Source organism: Oryza glaberrima, chromosome 3 (assembly GCF_000147395.1).
Source record: "Oryza glaberrima chromosome 3, OglaRS2, whole genome shotgun sequence".
Lineage (NCBI taxonomy): Eukaryota > Viridiplantae > Streptophyta > Magnoliopsida > Poales > Poaceae > Oryza > Oryza glaberrima.
The window spans coordinates 14814233-14827855 of NC_068328.1; the positions used below are offsets into that span (position 1 = coordinate 14814233).

Here is a 13623-nt window from a genome sequence, read left to right on the forward strand (position 1 = left end):
CTAGTTAACGTATGTTCACAACTAAATTTATCCTTTTCGTTGTGATATGTAGAAGTTGAATTTGAACTTGCATGCTTGTGGAGTGATATATCATATATTATACATCTTCTCAATTGTTTTCGAACTTTTTGAGACGTGGAAGTTGAATTTGAACTTGCATGTTTGCAGAGTGATATTTCATATATTATACATCTTCTCAATTATTTGTAAACTTTTTAATAACTATTTGAGTGGTATACAAATAACGAGAGGACATCCCCTCGAGGGATCAAAATCCACTCCCTTTATTCTACCTTACCAAATTATCATCCTTCTTTTTTGTGTTTCAATCCATTTGAAAATATATTTTCCAAATTTACTCCTAAATTGTAAACCAAAAATCCATATATCAAGTAACAGAAATACAACTATATAGGCCCAACTTAACGTATGGTATGTAAGCAAAGGAGGCAAGATGCATGCATGTCGTTGATGTAATGGTATGTAGAGATGAAGCTAACTACAACACCGTGATTTTCTATATGAAGATTGCATATATATATATATATATATATATATATATATATATATATATGATGTTGATCAATAAACAAATCTAACATTATTCAAGTTATCTTCATCTGTTATCATTATATTTTTTTCAATTCCAAAACTCATTGGTTAATTGCAATTAATTGTGTATCCAACGGTAACGGTGGAGGCCAAGTATATAAATTAAACCATTGATTTCGATCCTTGAAAAAAAAAACGACGATATGGTATTACATATCCACAAAAGACGAACTTCATCAGATAGCGAGACACAGTACATGCCTGCGATCGATTTTTATGTTTTTATATGCCTTAGTTTCTACCAAATTCAAATATCAACAATGCTTTTCATTCATGTACAGGGCCAGCCAGTCACCATCGCTGCATGCTACGGAACAATTAACACGTCGACTCGATTAATGTCTGATGATTACGACACCCTTAATCTTCAACACTCTCACGCTCTAATTACATCAGAAATCTAGATTACTGGATTGCAAATCACCGATGGCGTTCGCACTGCACAGCAACGCCGTCAGCTCCGAGGGCAGAAACTCGCCGCCGCCGCCGCCGCCGCAGAGGCTGAGCGGAGTGTCGCCGCCGCCGCCGCCGCCTCCGTGGTGGCCGGTCACCGTCGCCGCGCCGGCGAAGGGCGACACGGCGCCAACATGGTCGCCGCCGATGTGATCTTGCCACCGTTTCAGTTCGAGAGGCTGGCTACCACCGGGTACCACGAGAGAAGGGAGAGGAGTCGCGGCGGCGGCGGCGTAGGACGCGACGGCTTGGGTCAGGAAGCTGCTCGCCGCGTTCAGCTCGGTCGGGTGGCCGCCGCCGCCGCTCGTCGCCGAGGTGGCCGGCGTCGTCTGTGGCTGGAGGAGGAGGTGCTGGAGGCACTGCAGCTGCGCCGCCGCCGCGTCGGCCTGCTGGTAGTCGACGGCGCCGTTGGCGGCGCCCCACGCACCGCCGGCGGCGGCGGCGTGGCCGACGGCGAGGTCGACGGCCAGGCTGGCGAGCGCCACCAGCTGCGGGAGCGCGGTGGCGAGGTCCCCAGGCGCCGGCGGCCGCGGCCGCGCGCGGTGCGTGGCCGGGTCGATGCCGGCGCCGATGAGCCTCTTCTTGAGGCGCGTGTTCCAGTAGTTCTTGATCTCGTTGTCCGTGCGCCCAGGAAGGCGTGTCGCGATGGTCGACCACCTGTGCACGGACATACATAAGTTACTTAACTGGTCGGTGCACGAAACTTAATTTATATTCATATGATTTTAATGTCTAGATTCGTATCTAGATGTTATGTTATGTTGTTGTTTTATTTTTTTGGAGGAAGCTAAATTGAGTGTATCACTATTACTAGGATGATAAATTTTGATGTACATACTTATTGCCGAGGACGGAGTGGAGGGTAATGATGGCCTGTTCTTCCTCAGGAGTGAAGTTGCCTCTCTTGATGTCAGGCCTGAGATAGTTAATCCATCGCAGACGGCAGCTCTTGCAGCACCTGTTGAGCCCTGCACATATATATTGTATAAACTTCATGAGTTATTCTGCATATATATGGTTAATTAAATACAAAGAACATATAATTAAGCAGCTAGTTAAAGCAAAGATATGTAGATGCATATGTACCGGCTCGCTTGGGGAGAGACCTCCAGCTGCCATGGCCGCCGTGCTGGTCGACGTAGGCGACGAGCTTCTCGTCCTCCTCCCGCGTCCACGGCCCCTTCTTCACGCTGCTCTCGTCGCAGCACGGAGGCCTCAGTCTCCCCATCGAGCTAATTGCAATCTCTCTGACGAATCGAACACTGCTCTCGCTTTTGCTTGCTCTCCCAGCTGCTGAAGCTGATCTCTCGATATGATCGATCGTCGGTTAATCAGTTTGCTCCCTGCACTGCCGCTCTGCTAGCTATATCTCGATCAGTAGTTTTATCCGCTGATTGATGATGATTTCTATCGATCGATCTCGTTAATTTGAATGTTTGATGCATCTGTTGTTTGTGAGTTTATAAAGGCAGACGATCGATCGACTGGCAGTGGTCACGCCACAGCCCTAATTTTAATGCAAGTACCGACCTACTCTCGAAAATTTTATAGCACGTCCATCTCAATTAGCGTAATTAATTAAATGGACACTAGTACGACGATGATGCTGATACACATGTGATTCATACTTGCATGCGTGCTGGATATACATGTAGACGTGTAGTATACAGGTCTATGGATAAGCTGTAATGCATGCACCGTGCTATCTAAGCTAGCGAAATTAATTAAACAAGGTAATTAACAATTTATTATCTAATTTAAAAAAGGTGATTAACAGATAACAGATCTCAGAAAAGTAATTTGTTTGCCTGAGACTGATCGAGAGCTAGGTTTCCTAAGCTAGCTACCGCCAACTAACATCTCGATCTTTCATAACTTAAAAAAAAAAACATCTCGGTCATGCCCTCCAATATTCTCTGGCTTCTATGAATCTATGAATCTCATATTGGATATATATATCGCCCGCCTACAAATCTAAAATAAAATCGAGTCATGTTCTGAATGTCCAATATATCTGAAAAACAAAAAAAAAAAAAACTCTTTCTGTTCTTTCTTTTTGTTCTTTCAATGTAATGCAACTTATATGTCTCACAATCACAAATCCCTTCGTTACAACCAGTAGGTACGTAATAACTCTCCTGCATATATGTTCATCCAGTTACTTAATTAGATAGCTAGGGACGCACTTAATTACCTAGCTAGCTACAATTAATTGTCAGCTGCCTGTTTGATCGATGTACATGCTTACTACACCATGACACACACAGACATGCATTTTCTTTGGTCCAATATTATAAATATACCTGTACTATACGTAGAAAATAGGTGACCTTGCTTGCTTCGATGGAGAACGAGAATCTCTCTCCTTAATTTTCTTTTCACAAAGCTGTCACTTTGATTAGAGTTGGTCAGTTGTTTAGAGTAATTCTCTAAATGGTATGCTTGCAGTTATCACAACTAGCAAGGGTTTGGTCCTATTAATTATATTATACATGGTCCATCGATCTGTGGCGAAGTGAAACATGGTCGAGATGCATGCATGGTACAACGTGTTAGAGTTTGCTGTGTGACAATAGGATGGTATATATTATTTTTCCTACTAATCAAAATAAAAATGTTTCAATCATGAAACGGTTAGAATCCCAAAAAAAAAATACTACGTATGCTGAGTAATTGTTCTAGCTAGGTTTTTAATTTACAAGGGAGTAAGGGGGGGCATCTAAATCCAATTTACACCGCTCAAATACGAAATCAGACAAATTTTACACCCCTCGTCTAATTATCCCCCCCTCCCCCCACCCACACCGTGATGTGGCCTTTCCTTCTCCCATCTTCTTCCTTCCCCTTCGCTGTTGTGGTCTCCTCCCTGATCTTCAGTTCCACTTCGTCGACGCGTGGTCCTAGAGTGTCACCGCCTCGTTAAACTCCACTTTTGTTGGCGTCTCTGCTAGATGTCATCATTAGTGAGGAGGTTGGAGGAGAGGAGGACGGTGTTATCGTGGATTAGCAGAAAAAGTAAAAAAAAATTGAGGGAAGAAAAGTAGAGGAAATGACAGCCAATAGCCTCGATGCCATGTAAACGTAATATAAAACCACTCCTTGGGGGTTCAAATAATCATGTTTGAATAGATTGGGGGTGTATTTTATATAGTTTCATAGTTGAGTAGGGTAAATTGTACTTTTACAATAGCTGAGGCATAATTCGGATTTAACACTATATATTATTGAAACTTCTTCCGATGAATTACTTGCATATATACAAGACTTGCACCAAGCTAGTCAATTTGGATACATAGTATATTGTTTCTTCAAGTTGGTAGATAGTACTAGACCATTACATGAACTTTGAAGCACGCATCCATTTATTAATTAATTAAGAGTAAATCTGATAAATGCTCTATCGCATACAAGTAAGAGCATGACTTGTTAAATACCATTGCAATGAAACCTCATAAAAATTGCATTATAGATGTAAATAAATATGGACAATAATACAATTTAGATCATTTTCCAACCCCTAACATCCATTCAGGTGAGGGAAAAGGAATCACAAATAACAAATTTGCACTTGTCGTCTCTACTTAGGCATGCCTATATATATATGTATGATACATGAAAAATATCAAATGAATTAAGTCCAAAAACTCCGTCACAAATTTAGAGAGATGCATGAACTTTTTAAATATCTGTCTGGCTAGGACAGCTGGCATAGAAATGTTAATCTATAGCAAGATATTTACTATGTAATATAGTTCTGATACTTCCTCCGTTTCATATTATAAGACTTTCTAGCATTGTCCATATTCATGTATATGTTAATGAATCTATACATATATATGTGTTTAGATTCATTATAAGTACCCAATATATGAAACGAAGGGAGTATTTATTTTACTTGCTACGTACTCCCTCCGTACTCATAAAGAAAGTCGTTTAGGACAATATTTAAGTCAAACATTGGGAATATAAATCATGAATAACTCTCAAGTTATTGAGTTTGAAAATGTAAAAATTATATGAATAGATTTGTCTTGAAAAATACTTTCATAAAAGTATACATATATCACTTTTTAATAAATATTTTTATAGAAACAAGAAGTTAAAGTTGTGTTTTAGAGATCGTGTCGCTGTCCAAAACGACTTCCTTTACGAGTACGGAGTAGTACTACGGAAATTTATAAGTACCCATTAATTAACCCTTCTTATTTTTTCCCAACGGCATATATACAAAATTTTACACATAATTCGTCTGCATCGATCTGCATGTGTGCATATTTTCCTTGATAGATCTTGCTTGCATGAGCATATGCGTGCATATATATGCCCCGTGTGATGCATGCACCTGTTCCAACTTGCCTTAAAACTAATGTTGGACGGGCAGCTGCAGCTGCATGCTGAGGTGACTGACTACGGCACTATGCTTGCATCTAATTAATCAAACGTTTAATTTCTGTGTGCCCCAGGTTGTTAATTATCGTCGTGGGCATATCTTGTTTCTACTCACAATGATTGGTTCCTCCATTATTTTGGTGCCAAATTAATTAAAACTGACCTGACTAACCTTGTTGCTTGCTACGACCAGCAAGCAAAACAATCAAAATCTTGATGTTCGATAGATCGAGGCAGAAAGTTGTGATAAAAAAAATTGTCGATCAGTTTGATATTTTTTTTCCTGGTATATATAGTTCAACTTGCAATAACTATCAATGAGTGTATCTCCGATGTTGATTCTTTTGACTTTGACAGCAAATATTTGCAGGTGTAGCTAGCACAAGTCTACGGCCGGTTCAAATCTGCTTGATGCTGGTCTCTCGCACCACTGAAAGTTGCACCATGCATATATATTTTGGAAGGAATTTGGGAGGGGGATGAATTGAAGTGGAAGGTTCTAAACTATTTTACTGTACTGCAAATATATATTTTGTGCACATATTGTCCACCAAATTAATTTTTTTATGTTATATATGTCGTGTCTTAACGACCTCTTAGAGTTATGACTTGTGCACTTACGTCGTCTCTTCATGATCAACGTATTCTCTAGGACAGGAGCAATTAATAGGTGCTCATACTGTTTCAAAATTTTTGAAGAATATTATAGTACTTCAAGATAGGGGTAAAAACAGTGGTGGCAATTCCTGACGGCCGGTATGGAGAACAAACTTTTTTTTTACTATTTTTAAACCTTTTTAATTTTTATTTTAAAAATAAACTCTCTTAAAATGTATTTCCAACTTTAAACTTGTTGGTCATGCCAGCCACCTAGCGTGTCTAGATAACATTGTCACCAATCTATCTAACCTGGCAAAACTCTTGTGACACTGACATGGTGAAAAAATTTAGATTTGGAAATAAAATTTAGGATAGTTTATTTTAAAATTTTAAATTGTCTAAAAAAGTAAAATAACATTTCTATAACCGTCTCTATAGAAATATCGTTTCCAACCGTTTTAATCCCTATTTCAAGATATGACATACATGACGTGAAAAATAGAAGAAACCAGTAGAGAACTTAATTGCCCTTTTATATTTTGGATTTTCTCAAAACTAGTTACAGGTATGGTATTGAATGTACATATATAGATTCTGTCTTTATAATAAACTTTTTTTTCTAAAACTGTAATATTATTGTAGTTTTGTATTTGTTATAAAAATATAATCATATCATGCCATGAAAAAATAATTCATTTTTATATAATATATAATTGACAAAATTTTCGAAAAATTGCATGCTTGTATTTTAGTATGAGTAAACAACATCAGTACCTAATAACTATATATATGGCTGAAAGACGAAACCAATGGATATCCAGATAATTAACTTAAACTTTGCATTTCCTGGACTTTGTCGCCAGACATTTTCCAGAGTTTAACAACTCCATAAAGAAATCCATGTTACACACAGAATTTTCAGTAAGATAAGCAACAGCTAGCATGTTTAGTTTCTGGGCGAATACTCCTAAATATAAATTAATAAGATGCAAACGAATTCCAACGTACGAAGACTTCATCGAGAAACATGTAATGATGTAATTCAACAGAAAAAAAAAGTTGGTCATTAGAAAGAGAGATCGATCGATCTGTCCAAATTATCTGCCGACGTTTGGAGATCGACCTGCAAAGAAAAAAAATTGCACATCTTCCTTCGATTAACCCCTACAAATTAAATTGAACTGATCAACGTCGATCGACAAGTATGTATATGCATTTTTCGACTTTTTAGTGACGTATCGAGAGTGACAGTTGTTCGTTGACCGTATGAACTCTTCTTCTACAAACTAATGAAACCCGTACACTGTCATACATCATGTACGCAAATAACGTGTACAGAGGGATTTCCCCCACATACAATACACACGCTCATCTTGACCTTAATTATGTCCCTGCAACGCCGTTTAATTAACAAAATAGTTATATTTCTGATTAAGCAGACACGATGGCATGATAGGAGAATGGAAAGAAAATCTGGATTTAATTAGTGAGAGTCAGTTAGTAGTTAATTAGTCAGTCATACGTAAGAATGAGATGTACACTTAATTTTGACCGGAAATGATCGGTGTGTGTATATTTTGGGACTGAGATGCTTGCTTATTAAATTTGCAGAGAGACAACAGTCATATCATGCACCTTAATTATGAGTCTATGAATATTTGCAGTTTGCAGAGGAAAGAAGTTGGAAACCGTCGAAATCTGCCTCTATGGGGTGGTTTCAGAGCCCCTAGATTTCAAACTTCACACGAGAATTATGTAACGGTATCTACTGTGTAACCTATTGCAAAATGCAAGGTCATCTGAAAATAATGACCATTATTATACAACATCATTTGCCAAACAAGTTGTGAAAAATGAGAAAGGCAGGTTAACTCATGACCTTAACAGTTAACAACTATATAGCCAGCTTGGTCCTAGCATGGCCTCATGCATGCAAGATCGATTTAATTTCGAAGTAGTTAGGGAGTCTGATTGAACTAGCTTGTGTCATGTAGATAACTAATTGATCGATCTCCATTTTGACGAGCTTGTCTCTTTTAGCTAGTACTATTACAGAAATACAGCATGTATAATGAGAATATTAATGTGCTGTGCAACATCCCACATATTGTAGGCTCTGTGTGTTTTTTCACTTTCATTTTCTGAAAATGTTCACATATTCAAGTTTTGGTTTCGCTCTAAAATTATGATGACATATTTGGATTGCAGCTACATTTTAATTACGCTGTTTGATTTCTGTAATAATAAGATCTGTGCTTGCATATGCACTAGTTACCTTGCTTCCTTTACTGGATCATTAATTAAGCTACACAAAGCAGTTAGAGCAGGTACAAATAGCAGATTAATTATAAGCCAACTATAAACACATTTCAAGAAGATAAAATAGAAGAGAGAGGAGTAGCGGGCTACAGATCTGTAGCCAGCTGCAGCACGGACTACAAGATACATGCATGTATGATAGGTGGGACCAGATATTACTACCTCCGTTTCAGGTTATAAGACTTTCTAGCATTGCCCATATTCATATAGATATTAATGAATCTAGACATATAAAACATAATTATATGTCTAGATTCATTAATATCTATATGAATGTGGGCAATGCTAGAAAGTTTTATAACCTGAAACGGAGGAAGTAATTGTGTAGTATATGTTTATGGGTAACTATTGTATGAATTAGCTATAAAATTGACTATAGATAATTTAGATCCGATAGTTGGCTATACTCTTAAACTTGCTCTTAGGACTTGTAGGGCCGTTAAAAAAGCTTGAGGCTTATTAGCCACTCGAACTCAGCTCGAGTTCTAAACTAGCCGATCAGCCAAGCCCAAGTTAAAAGCTCACGATCTTTACCAAACGGAACTCAAGCTTCTAACAAGCTTGATTGTATCTGACTTCTCTTGTTGATAAATTATTTACCTTGTTTACTTAATTAAACTAATAAGTCAAATACAAATTAGTACTATGTCTACACAATAAATTAGCATGTATTGGTAACATATTTTCCCCCTCTGTTAGTTTGATTAGCTAGAAAATAATTATTTTATCAAAAGATATCCCTAAGTAAGCCTGCTTATATTAGAAGCTCAAAGGCGGAATAGGCTTGACTCAAGCTTATGTCGAGCTCGAACCTAAACACAGAGGAGCTCACATCTAGCTGACAACCCCTACATATATAGGAGCAGCCCTGCTCTCCCTAACGGTCAGAACTAACTTGATTACTGAGATGATGCACGTTATCAAGAAGTTATTTGAATTGTTTTGGATCTATTTGTTTTTTTAAAAAATGATTATTGTTTTCAGCTCAATTTTGTGGTGTGTGTAATATAGAGTTAAACCCTTCAGGTTGATTTAATGAAGAAGAAATAATATTCACATGACCGCACCAATGTCAGACTATATGACATGCATACCCTCTAGCGAAAAAAGAAACAAAAACACTAGAGTGCTACAAAGTGTTTTTTCTTTTTGACGACGGGTAACACAAAGGAGAGATAAAGTAGTATCAAGTCTATATCACCGAACCACGGAAAATTAAGGTCCCAAATTTCACACCTTAAACTAAGAGACCATCTAAAGGATGAGCATCAAGATCAGTGTTTGAGAGTAGTAGCACTGAATGAAAAGATGGACAGTACAAGTTGGGTTTCTCAACACATGCTGTCATGGTGGCTGACCTTGAGTTTGTTGTAACGAATCGTGGCCGTTTAGGCCGAAGAGTAGTGTTGGCAACCTAGTCTGTTTTTCCTATTTACATAAGGAGAAGACCAATTTTACAATCTTAGACTTTCTTCATTAAAGTCTAACAATTACGTACTCTAAACGATCAGCTGTATTAGAACTCTATATAAAACATATAAAACAGATTACTTCTATACCTGGCATAAAAACAGATAGATTTTGCATAACCTAAGTCGCTGACGTAGCAATAAAAACCAAAGTATATAAAACATTATTTTTATACTTTGGCAATAAAAACCTAAGAGCCCCATCGATTGACCTAATAAACCAAAACAAAAGTTAAAATTTAAATTTTCAAACTTGATTTTAAGATATTTTAAATGTAATTTCTTTTTAGCGCTGACTTTTAAGTCGCTACGAACAAATATATAAAAATTTTACCTATAAATTTAATTTCTATTCTATAATAAACCGTTTTGGCTTATAAGGGAATATGGGTAACCGATGAGTCTGTAAATCTCTACCACCGCCCAAGACGGCTTATTGCCTTGCTGTCATCGTGGATGGCCTTAAAGCATGGTTAATATTTAATTTGTGAAAAATATCCTATGGATGTGCCCCACTGAGAGAATAACAACCGATAAAGAAATCTGCAAGTACTATGGGGGTGGAGCCTGCTGTTATTAAAAAAAGTTGATGTGAGAATTAATCTCATCCTCTGCGAGCGGTGGAATCTGATAAACGAGCCCAAAATACTCTCTCACCTTTGAAATTCGGTGCTATGCTAGCATCTGCTACTACCTTAAACCCATGAAAAAAAAAACCTTTGATCGGTATGTAAAGTCGTCGGCTTTATCAACCTATCTCTCCAATAAAGCCCCCCTCAAAAAACAATATTGTGCATGCTCTTATAGGGTTTATTTAGCAATGCTTAATAATCCTAATGGCATATATCACCTGATCCTTTCGTTCAATGCTTTCACCCAGGAGCCAACGTCAATGGTCCTCCATATGTTGGCCAAGTTGGCCAGGACACTGACGCCACAGGATCTAGAAGCTGGGATTTGGAGGCCGTTGAGGTTCTACAAGTTGCGTGAGAATGCTGCCGTCAAGATAAGAGCCCTACACTAATCTACCAAAGATTTCTTTTCTCTATATATCTTTCAACTAATTTTCGTTTAAGATTCAACTCCATATTGACAACCTGCAACTGCAAGTGTATATGTATATAACCAATATAATACCTTTCACCGGAGTATTCCAAGGCTATTGTCGGAATGACGATCCCATTGAGTTGCATGCGACATCCAATTTACCTAAAAGTTTAGACCGACAAGGAAAGTTCGCTTATACTTCAATAGTTACATCAAAGCAGATATATTTGGTTAATAATTTTTTCATTAATCGGCCGGTCTATATTCGCAAAGAATATACATAGCCAAAACATACACGAGTTCTTAAACTCCAAACCTCACATGGAGGATATTACACAAAAACATAAAAAAGAAAGCTAGAAGATTTAACTTCAACTTTCATCGAGGACTTATTCTTTTTTTTGGCAACTCGGGATGGCAGAAGGGGAGACTAGTCTGTGCTACCCGTCACCGCACCATCTCCGTCTGCGGATGACAACCACAATCTACTACCAATTTGTTATGTTTTCTGTCCGTCGCCATGTCACCATCGTCTTCCGTAGACCATTGAACTCCCCTATGCTCCTAGAGCATCATGGAGATGTCCAATACGACATGCACTTGCCTTTACTCTCGCCGGAAATGCTCCAATGCCTTCTACACCTATCCATCTTTGTCCAATGCTGTCTTCGCCGACCACCAGTTCCTCGCCGCAATAGCATCCACGACCGCACATCACCGGATCGTCTGGCCGACCAGCGACCGCTTCCACTTCCAACTCTCTTGGCCACCACTTTGCGCCGCGCCTCCAATGAATGCTATGACGAAAACCGGGCAAGCCGCCAACTAGGGCACCTCGCCGAATTTGAAGGTTCATTGCAGCCTTCCGCTTGCGGCAACCAAGACCTCACTGGATCCGAGGCACCGCCACCCATGTGCCTCCCCTAAACATCACGCCAAAAACCAGGCGAGCCACCAACTATGCTGCCTCGCCGGATCCCAACATCGTCGTCACCTTCCGCGTGCAGCGACTACGACATCGCCGGATCCAGTCATCGCCGCCTCAGTCTTGCCTTGTTATGTGCCGCTTCAACCGTCGCCATCATTCGTCCCCATGTTGGCCTGCCGAAAAAATAAAAATAGGATACACTTACACTTTGGTTATAGCTTAGGTGATCTATTACTAAATAGGAAAAAGTACGAATTACCCCCTAAACTATCGTGGTCGACCGAATTACCCCCTTGAACCCAAAATCTAGGTATTACTCACCCTAAACTTTTAATATCAGACAGATTATCCCCCTCGACACTGTTTTGAGCGGTTTTGACTTGAGTTTGCACACGTGGCGCCAATGTGGCGCACAGTCAGAAAAAAACTCTCTGGAGCCCACTTGTCATACCCCTCCCTTCCCGGTCACTCTCTCTCTCTCTCTCTCGTGCACGCACTTGGACGACAAGCGGGAGCAGACCGGGCGGCCGGCGACGTAGGCAGAGGACGATCGGGCGGCAACACCACACTGCCCACCACTCCTCTCTCTCTCTCTCTCTGTCCCGTACACACGCTTGGACAAGCTGAAGTAGACCGAGAGGCCGGCGACGCAGGCGGAGGACGACCGTGCGGCAACACGGCGCTGCCACCACATCCCGCGCCGCTGCCCACCGCCCACCCCCACGCGCCGCCGTGCGAGCCGACCACCAGCCTCCTCTCGACCTGCGCCGGCGGCCAACGATGCCCGTGAGAGAGAGAGAGAGAGAGAGAGAGAGAGAGAGAGAGGAAGAGGGGAAGAGGAGGCGGAACCCGACGGCGCACGTCTCCTCTTCCGGCTTCGGTGAGGCGGCCCGCTTGTCGCCGACCGAAGCTTCCTCCCCGTCGCTCCCATCGCTGCCTAGAGCACACTCCCAGCCACGCCCCCTCCCCACCACTCCCGCCGCCAACTGGTTCCCCCTCCCACCGCCCCCGCCGCCGACTGGAGTCACCTAGTCGCGGTTTGATGCTGCTCGGTGTCAACCGGTTCCCCCTCCCGCCCGCGCGTGCCACCGGCCGCATCCACCAAGTCGCACCCGCCGTCGCTCGCCCAGCCGTGCCCTGAGCCGCTCGCCGCCGCCGCATAGAGAGAGAACTCTGATGGTGGCCGGTACGCCTCCGCCTCCGTCGCCGGTTGCCCAGTCCGCCTCTGCCTCTGCCACCGGCCGCCCGGGCGAGTTCTTCCTCACTGCCCGCCGCCGACAGCCTGGTCTACCTCCGCCTGCGCAACCGCCTGATCGAGCGCGTGCACGGGAGAGAGAGAGAGAGAGTGCAACCAGGGAGGGAGGGGTATGACAAGTGGGCCTAGGGAGTTATTTTTTTTGCTGACTGGATTGCCACGTTGGCGCCACGTGAGCAAGCTCAGGTCAAAACCGCTCCAAACAGTGTCAAGGGGGGTAATCCGTCCGGTATTAAAAGTTTAGGGTGAGCAATATCTGGTTTTCGGGTTCAGATGGATAATTCGGTCCACCACGATGGTTCAGGGTGTAATTCACACTTTTTCCTACTTCCTCCGTTTCACAATGTAAGTCATTGCAACATTTCTCACATTCATATTGATATTAATGAATCTAGATAGATATATATGTCTAGATTCATTAACTTCAATATGAATGTGGAAAATGCTGGAATGACTTACACTGTGAAACGGAGGGAGTACTAAATAAACCAATGATTAAATGATGGCACCAATAAAAATGTTGCTTGCTACAATTGCATTGGGCGATCTGG

General features: G+C 41.1%; 1 protein-coding gene across 1 annotated transcript; it reads right to left on the bottom strand.

The window, feature by feature from the left end:
* Positions 1–804: 804 nt before the first annotated feature.
* LOC127766104 (transcription factor MYB93-like) lies at positions 805–2513 on the bottom strand. Its single transcript, XM_052291148.1, has 3 exons — positions 2152–2513; positions 1904–2033; positions 805–1722 (listed from the first exon to the last, which is right to left on the bottom strand). Exons 1-3 carry the CDS (start codon positions 2291–2293, stop codon positions 1005–1007), a joined length of 990 nt encoding a protein of 329 aa, XP_052147108.1. The 5' UTR covers positions 2294–2513; the 3' UTR covers positions 805–1004.
* Between the last annotated feature and the right edge of the window lie 11110 nt (positions 2514–13623).